The sequence below is a fragment of the Numida meleagris genome, chromosome 5 (genome assembly GCF_002078875.1).
Source record: "Numida meleagris isolate 19003 breed g44 Domestic line chromosome 5, NumMel1.0, whole genome shotgun sequence".
Lineage (NCBI taxonomy): Eukaryota > Metazoa > Chordata > Aves > Galliformes > Numididae > Numida > Numida meleagris.
This window is the reverse complement of record NC_034413.1, coordinates 63,302,011-63,311,518: the sequence shown is the minus strand read 5'-3', so window position 1 is coordinate 63,311,518 and position 9,508 is coordinate 63,302,011. Positions and strand designations below refer to the sequence as shown.

Genomic DNA, 9,508 nt, shown 5'->3' with positions numbered 1-9,508 from the left:
CACAGTGGCCTCCTCATTTTATTTCTTGATGCTGACTGCTCCACCCAGAACTTGGTGGGGACGATTGCTCAGCAGAAAAGCACTGCTGCCTCTTGCAGCAAGGCTCCAAGAACCCTGCAGTGCTATATGAATTAAGGCCTCAGGGGCTTTGTGCTCTTGGAATCCACAGACTGTGCAGAAATCCAAAGGCTTTGAAAAAAGGAACATAAAATGTTAACAGCTTTCTATGTCCCATATTCCAGCTCCTACAATGAAAGCCTCAATCTCTATTTCTAAAATGCTGTTTCACCTGAGAATTCCCAAGCCCTTCCTGCAGGAAGAGCGATGCAGGCAGAAATTAAGAACTTGGCCCTGAAAACACAGGCTGACAAATTCCCCCAGCAGCAGTGACGTGCAAGCTAGTCGCAGTCATGAAGAAACCAGGCACTGGCAGCCTATGGCAACGTGCTGCTGGATGCCTAGGAGCCACCAAACCTGCCCAAAGAGCTGGAAGGGATGCAGTTCCTGCCTGGAAAACCAGGGAGACCAGCCCACCACCCAGCCTGGTGGCTGCTGGCAGAGACTGCCTACACTGCAGCCCTGGCAGTGCACACACGGTGCGGATAAACAGGTCAGTGTGCAGAAACTTTAAATAAAAGACTACCCTAGGCATACGTCATCCACCACCCAAACAAGTAACATTTGTGTATCGCCTTATGTGTGTCCTACTTACATGCCTAATTTAGGCAAAGCTGGCTCTAAAGAGCAAATCACAATTCCCCAGCTGTCTGCTGTGCATGAATACCAACAGCTAAACAAAGTGGGACGTAAGATCACACTTCAACAAGCTGATTTTTCAGGAAGTAGGCTTAAAAGAGGAAGAAACCTTAGAAATAATAAAAAAAGAAACTGATCACATTTTAACTTGCCTTCAAAGATTATCAAATCAATAGTGTCTTGGCTTGTCTGCAAAACTGTCCAGTCCCTGTTATAATGTAAAGTGATGTCCTCATCTCTCTCCTTCGCTCACTGTTGTTGCTGTTGTTTGTACATTGTACAGGGGACAGAGAACACATGATAATCATCTCCTCATGCTTTCTTCTGAAATTAATGAGAGATGAGGGCATCAAATGCTTGAGTACCGGTTAGCTCTAAGAGCACCTTAGCTCTGATGTACATCAAAGCATCATGAACATTTCAGAGTACACATGCTTTTCAGTTAGTGCAGAAACTTCCCCAGTTACATGCAGCTAAGTAAAAGGAAGTAACCAGCATACTCAGCAGTCCTTTCCATACATGCATTTCAGAATTCATTGACTCAGCCACACAGCTTCACTAAACTGTGACCAATAAAAGTACTTTAAATTCCACAGATCAAGAAGTAACACCACAATTCTATAAAAAAAAAACATATGAAGTTATGGCATACATGGAAGCTCATTGCTTAAATGAAAACAGTAGCCACTTACTCTGAAAACCCCACTTAGATTACGATGCTGCCCTCCACTTTCAAAAACAGCTGTAAGCATTTCAGTGGAAGCCAAAACTAATTTGCTTGGTTCTGCTTAGCAGGATTGTCATATTTATAGTGTTAAAGCACCATGGATACCATTCCCAAAAATCATCTCCCCATGAGTATTCCAAGCATGATGTGTACTCGTTCCTCCACTGTAAAACTGACCAGGAGCAGTCAGACAGTAGCCTGACAGTCATCACGGAGACACAAAGTTTGCTATTAGCAGAAGTGCCCTTTCTTATGCTGTTAACTGATTTTTTTCCCCGAGTATCACAAGAAATACTACCTCCAATGTGCAAATTAGAAAGATAATTACAGTTTTCATAGAGTTTGTAGACCTATTTGTCTACTACTACCAAAGCTAACTAGAGAATGTCTACAAGTAGCACGCAATCCTGATTTCCTTCAGGTACTCTGAATTCAGCTTTGCCTAGATTTTTAAATATGTACAAGAGAAGCAACCTGCATTATATTCAGTCACTAGGGACTGCGGGAGAGTAAGGCATAAAATGGCTCAGGGTAAAGGTTCTTCTATCTTATTCTATCAGGGGAGACCTTATTGCTCTCTATAACTACCTGAAGGGAGGTTGTAGTGAGCTGGGGGTCGGCCTCTTCTCTCTTGTAACTAGTGACAGGATGAGGGGGAATGGCCTCAAGTTGCGCCAGGGGAGATTTAGGCTGGACATTAGGAAATACTACTTTTCTGAAAGAGTGGTCAGGCGCTGGAACAGGCTGCCCAGGGAGGTGGTTGAGTCACCGTCCCTGGAGGTGTTCAAGAAACATTTAGATATAGTGTTGAGAGACATGGTTTAGTGGGGTTATTGGTGGTAGGTGGATGGTTGGACTGGATGATCTTGTAGGTCTTTTCCAACCTAGCTAATTCTATGATTCTTTCTATTTGTACTGAAAGAACAGGAAAATCATTTCAGGTCGTCACAGAATCACAGCCTTGTTCACAAGAAGGCACGTCACATTGAATCTAGCCTGCCACTGTTGAGGTAGCTTGCTGCATTTTATCCAGACAGAATGTCAACAGTCTCCTTATCAAAAGCTTAACAAATGCATACACTTCTCCATTTAATGCTACAGAGTCTGCATAAGATCATACACAGCCTTCCACTGCTCTCAAAAGGAGTGGAATGAGGTGGTGAGGTGTGATGAACTTATACCATCTCTGTTGAGAATTCTGTATCATAACCAAACATCTATGCAAAACAAATCTTACCCCTCTGTGGATCAGCTCTGCGTACAGCACATTTGATAGCTTGTTCCAGATACCTAAACATCAAGCTTAACAAAAGCAGCAAGAGATAACATGTTACCAAATGCTATGTGACACATGAAACCATTTCTGTCAGTGAACATCAAGACACTACATTTGCAGAATTCATCTTTTAATGCACTTGTAACTCAAAATTGTATTAAGGCTTCTATATCAACCTTAAGTGTGGAACCTCAAAGTGCCATCCTACAAACACAATAGCAAAAGTTCACTGAATTCTAAACATCTTTTTATTTTATATTTGCTGCCATAGAAAGTAATCTATCAGCAGTCATCAGTGTCACTGGGGAAAAATAACGTGGTTCTCCTTTTCCTGAACAAAAGATGTGATGTACATTAAGTCAGTCCAAAATCCTGATGTTAAGTACAAAAAGCAACTGTTTGAATTATAAAATACTATACATACAGATATAAAAATGTTTCAGAAAGTGTTCCACGAAGTTTCTAAACTTTCAAGGACAAATCTTCATTAGGGTAGATAGATAGGCTGTGGTCTTCGAAGGTGAGCACCAGGTCATTTGAGTAGAAAGTCTGAATCTTTATCTTCCTATGTTACAGCTGACAAAGACTTAGATTTTCATCCCAGCCAGGGATAACACGATGGTTCTAGTGATTAAGGTGTTTTTCCTGGAGCTAGTAATTTAACAAGTGCATACTCTATATATAAAAAGGAAATTTCAAACAAATTTATACAACTTCTAGACTTTATAAAAATATAGATCTATATTTTTACATGAGAATTATCCAAGGTAAGTTTCCATTTTCTTTTGTCTCAACCATTAGAAATTAATTTTTTATTCCTTTGGAATCTTATCTAGAGTTTAAATTAAAATAATGTGAAGTTATTAGCTGGTGGAAAGTTTTGGGAACCATTTTCTGTGTTTACATTTAGCCAAAATTAACAAGCTACTGCACCTTGCAGTGCTCATTTTATGGTACTGGACATACTACACAGTCTGTATCTACTTACTGCAGAATTTTATGGTACTTCAGTGTTAAAACCCAAATATAAGCCATCTTCATTGTCCTTACCATGAAGAAAAAAAAAACCAACAACAAAAATAAATAAAATTAGACAGTATTTCTGTTTTGCTGTACTGCATTAACTCTTTACTGTGTAGTGGAGGAAATAATGAATAATACAGCCATTTGATGAAGTAATGTAAAAGAGTACATACTGGAAAAAATCCCAGACTTTACAGGTGTGTGTATGTATATATATATATATATATATATATATGTCTACAATTGCAGCTATAACTGTCACTTCACAAAAGAGACTTCATGTGTAGACTGAGCAATCATATAGATCAACTTCACCAGCTGGAGATCTTCAGGAAGAACTAGCTTTCAGCTTGGACAGCAGCATTTCGTTCTTACGACATTCCTGTTAACACAAAGCCAACAGATAAGGTAGTTTTTCTTAACCCTATTGCACGTATCTGCACATCAGCCAACCAAAGCCTCATACTTGAAAGATCTCCAAAATCCAAAGTAGTCTGGAACGAGTGATGAATTGAAGTCAATCCTTGATTCATCCACAATGTTATTCCAATGGTAAATTCATTAAACCTCATGACATACACGCCAAAAGGAATGCTCCTTGACCATTAGTCTAAAATTGTTAGGAGTAAATAGAGTGCATGCACCTATTTATTTCTAAATTGAATACATCTGAAATTGAGATTACTTTTCGGACATCTGAAAATTCACAAGACAGTCTGTCTGTGTTCAGGAAACCATTCTTGGTCAAGAAATGTGTGTACACAGGCATATACCATCTGTCTTCAACAGAACAACCCCAAATTTTGTATCTTTATTTTTAAAAATAGCAAGATTGAATCAAAGTTCTCTCACAGGGCAGTGGAAGACAAACGGCTTTTTTTCTGCTTCAAAAAAACCCCAAAGTAACAAAAACTGCCACGGCCACCTAACCTCTTCAAAGAGGATGCAAAACGCAGTCAGAAAAGTAGCTGAACAGTCCATCTTCCAGAGCACATCATCTAAAACAGGAGGGAGCTGCCTCAGAATAAACCAGAAACACTTTTTTTCCCCCAAAATACCTGAAGCCAAATGACAATTTTGCCTAGCAGCACTACTTTCATTCATAACCATGGAGACAGCAATTAATAGAAGCACACATTATGACAATAAACTCAAGAAAAGTGAAATGAATGAAGGGTTAAACAGTCCTTCCACAGCAAGTGGAAGGCTGGTTACTAAAGTATTTATGACTACAGAGACACTAGATTGCCTCCCATATTTACGCATTTCCACAGCCCTCTTGGCTCCAATACCTAACTGCTGCTCCTACATCTCTAGGAGATGCTATCTTGAAACCTAAATATACAACTTGCTCAGGAACGAATTAATACTTCCCTTTTAACATGGAGGGGTGCTAGCCAATCAGTGTCAGAAGAATTTTCAGAATAAAATTCAGAGTCCAAAAGTAATGTGGAAACACCCACCAAGAGACAATGTTAACAGGTAGCAAGCATAAGGAACACCTGTGCACAACTTGATGCCAAAGTCAAGCCAAAAGCCTACATGTTCAGAATCCTTAAAATCTTGAATTATATTTTAAAAGGTCACAAAAACCAACACCTCCAACATACAAAAACACTTCTTTATCCACTGACAAACTTTACATAAAACTCAAATGATTCTGCAGTCACGTTTCTCATCTGGAAAACTGGGTTTCTGCATATTATCCCAATTTTAGAGACTCTTTAAGGAGTAAGTGTCAAAGAGCACATTTACATTCACATTTACTTCAAGACAGTATAAATTCCTAAGTAGGAGGGATGTGAATTTCATGAATTTTCCTTCCTCCCTGTTATTCTGGTGCTATGTACCTCAGAGGCCTAAACCATCATCTAAAGGATACACGTTGTACACCCTAAGATTAAAAATGTAGAGCAGTTCTCATTGCCTCTCATAGTATTAGTAAACCTAAACCCATTCTTACTTTTAGGAATAATATTAGTGGCTCAATTAAAATAATCATTCAAATTCATTACTGAAACAACGTGGACCTGTCCTCTGCTGCCACTGACTTCAGTCAGGGTAGAATCAGTCGTGTTCTTCCAGAAAACCCACTTGTCTCCAGTTAGTTGCTGAGTTTGTCCCTAACGCACAAGCAAGTCAGATTCCAACTGCCTCCAATACCATTTGTTGCCCTCTAAATTCCCATTGAGTAGAAATGCAGTACGGAACTACATTATGAACCTTGCAAAAAAAAAAAAATGCTGATGATGAGAGTACATTTCATTCATTCTCACAATATGAATACCGCTCATTTCTATGCAGTGATACAGAACTCATTCCAAAGATGAGACTGTCCTTCCACATAAGCCAGTTCTAACTCTTTGTGATTTAAACACTGCTAAGTCTCCAGAAAATAAATGCAGAAAGTAAGAAGTTTAGACAAACCCATATGTTTAGAAATTTGCTCTTAACCAAAAGCAAAGTTTATAATCCAGTTCAAAGCAGTTACTGTATCTGAGCAGAACTTCCTAAACTACTCTTGATCAGTTCAAGCATTTGCCAACTTATGCTAGCAAAAAACATTCTTACCTCTTTAAATTCTTTCACTGTTTTAAAATAAAGCCTCTGTTTCTCTAGAAGCTCTAAGTATTCATCATTCAACTGATCTCTTCGCATTTTATTTTCTTGCTTCTTCTTTTCCATCTGTTGGTATACAGGAAGGACAAAAGGTCATTTACTGTGTAAGAAACACACACATGCACATAAAGCGTAAGAAATAATTATCCATAACAATGAGACAGATGCTTCATAAATGACATCCCTGCCTCGTGCTTTAAGCACAGTGAACATTTAGGCCAATTCTTAAGAAAAATTAAAAAGCTAAAGCTGACATCTCAGTCAGTGTGTATCAGAGTATCAGTGGCACTATAAGTAGCATTCAGAATTGAACTAAGCTCTGAGTCTCTGCAAGCCCAGAATTTTGTTCACCAAGCAGTCCTACATCAGTGATGACATAGTGAAATTAACAGCGTACTGTAGGCTTTTGATAAAGCAGCGAGACCTTGACTTGGTTGTGTAGGCTAGTTGTACCAATCCGGGCAGGGCACATCTTCAATTTTTCTACGTAATTTTTACTTGCTCAAGACCCACACATGAAAATTCTCTTTTCTTTTGTCTTCATGCCAAAGTTGTGACAAACATAACTCAAGTCCCTAAACAGAATGAAGATTAGCTCTTATTATAGAGCAGGCTGCCTTCCTCTCAGGAATAGAGACTACTAACAAGCACTACTTAAAGCTATCCCACTGCATGTAAATACATCCATGGACAACTTTAATTGGAGTAACTGTTGGCTCATATGCGCACGTTGGCCCAAGACCACTTTACACAAGTCCACTGAAGCTTCACTTTCACAGAACAGCCACTCAGTGATACCAGAAGCAATTCTGTCTTCTCTGCAGTAACTCTCAGGCACTGCACACCCACAAAGCCCTCTCACTTGATCCGTGGGCACAACATGCTTTTCTAAATCTAGTTAACACCAGAGAGCAAGTCTAACATAGGTACAGCTGTACTCATGCATTTTTCAAATAGAAGAATTCTCATCAACCTCAGAGACATCAGTGAGGCTTTGGGTACATACAGCTGTTTCAAGCATCTACATCACTACACAGCCAGTAACAAAATTAAAGGGTATAAGATTCCCACCAGCAGAGAGGTGTTAACAGTATGTATCTCTCTTCTACTCTCTTGATTAACATTTCAGTGGTGAGAAGTTTCTCATGGACTTGAAAAAAATAATACTTGTTATTTTCTTGCTTAATTTGCACCTCACATACTGAATTTCACCATGCATAGTTACTATCCAAGAGGCTTTTCTGAAATAATTTCCAGGTTCTAGCAGAGAAAGTGAGAAGCGTCTCAGACCTTCATTCGATTCTGTTTGATGCCTTCTACGATCTGCTCCATCTGTCGTAAGAACTGCTCACGAGAACCAGAAGATGCCATTGCTCTGGGGAAAAAAACAGCAATAAATGCATGTGAGACAGTGCATCTCATCTACCATTATCCTGTATTCTATGTAAAAAAATAATCTTTTTAATCTCTGATTTCGAGCAACAGTGCAGATCTTCAGCTGATATAAACTATCAAAGAGATGGGAACAGAGACTACAGAGCTCATCACAAGAGTTCTCTCTGACAGTTCAACTCTCTCATGTGCTTTCAAGAAATAAATTACTGTTAACTGACCAAGAGCACAAACTTGTAAGATAAGGAGCTGATTTGAAGATAAGGAAGATGAGTGGAGGACTAGGAGAACAGTCAATATTCTAAAACATTATTTTGTGTCCTAACAGGAAAAGCCCTGAAGTAATTTTGGGCTTGTAACGTATCTTGAACAGATAAAGGGAAACAAAGAAACCCCCACCCATCAATACAACCAACCAAGTCCCAGCTGTCAGTTACAGCACTGGGTTCTACTGACTGGACAGAATCAAAAGAATCTCATCACTGGCCAAAACAGATCTACAATTCCTGCTGCAAAGAAAAGCACTTGAAATACCTAATTGTTTTGGCCTGTTTCTGTTGTAATTAGAGTTTTTAATATGACAATACAAAATTAATGAAATAAAAACTTTAAAGTTTTTGAGCAAACACAAAAAGGCACGAGTGTATATGCTCGTGGAGGTGTATAGGAAGCATTTAGATGTTGTACTGAGGGACATGGTTTAGAGGGAAATACTGGTGAGAGGTGGATGGTTGGACTGGATGAACTTGGAGGTCTTTTCCAACCTTGGTGATTCTGTAGTACAGAGATCATTACTTACTCATCAGAAAAAAAGAACAATTTCACAACAGAATTATGGAAAGACACAATAGGAAGAATTCTTTAAAAATTAAGAGATCATCTCCCTGCCCATGTCTCTACTGAACTGCACTGCTGTGACAACAATCACACTGGACTTAGTTTTCCCCTAAAGTAAAAAAAAACACCAGAGAGAAATAAACATTTGCTGCATCACAGATGGGTTTTTGACCCTATGTGTCCAAATGAACCATGATTTTACTTAAAGACTTCACACTTCATCAAAGCCTTTAAATACTGAGTTAATCTATAAAAAACAAGTCTGAAATACGTCTGAATCTCATGTTTTATATAATATGTATTATATATATTTCACAACCACAGCTTGGCAAAATGGAAAAGAATATTTCAATTAATGCCAGGAAAATTATGACTGAATTTTGTTACGCAACAACAACTGTACAACCAGATATTAAAAACATATTTTGACTATAAAATTTAAGTAATTCCGAGTCTGAAATTCCCCAAACACTGGCTTAAACGGAATTAATAAACTATTTGATTAAATAGTTTAAGTTAATAAGATATTCTAACACATTTTTAGAGTCCGTAACTCATGCCCCCTCCTATTTTTCCAACCAGCCATACTACTCATTGCAACTATCAAGAGAAAAATGACCATTACTTACTGATGAAAGTTGTCATGGATAGAATTCAGTAAATTGACCTGTGAATTAGAAAAAAAAAAAAAGGAAGAAAAAATCTGATATTCTGATGTAACTATGAGTAGCTCCTTCTACAAGATACTGGCACCGCACTTCAATAAGACAACAAGAAATCTGTAACAACATTAACAGGAGTATTTTGTTGCTCATGGTATAAACTCACCCAGCTGATTAACGTGCCTTTTTTTCTTACTTTCTGAAGATTGCTGAGAG

The 9,508-nt window shown here is 38.4% G+C and overlaps 1 protein-coding gene across 2 annotated transcripts in view; it reads right to left on the bottom strand.

Moving 5' to 3' along the window:
• CCDC93 (coiled-coil domain containing 93) overlaps nt 2,873–9,508 on the bottom strand; it is a 36,125-nt gene continuing 29,489 nt past the window's right edge. For both annotated transcript variants that reach the window (XM_021398828.1, XM_021398829.1), the window contains exons 20-23: nt 9,260–9,297; nt 7,692–7,776; nt 6,354–6,467; nt 2,873–4,164 (exon numbers count right to left, since the gene is read on the bottom strand). In XM_021398828.1, coding sequence (XP_021254503.1) covers nt 4,111–4,164; nt 6,354–6,467; nt 7,692–7,776; nt 9,260–9,297 — 291 coding nt within the window. In that variant the 3' untranslated portion in view covers nt 2,873–4,110. The remainder of the gene's footprint in view (nt 4,165–6,353; nt 6,468–7,691; nt 7,777–9,259; nt 9,298–9,508) is intronic.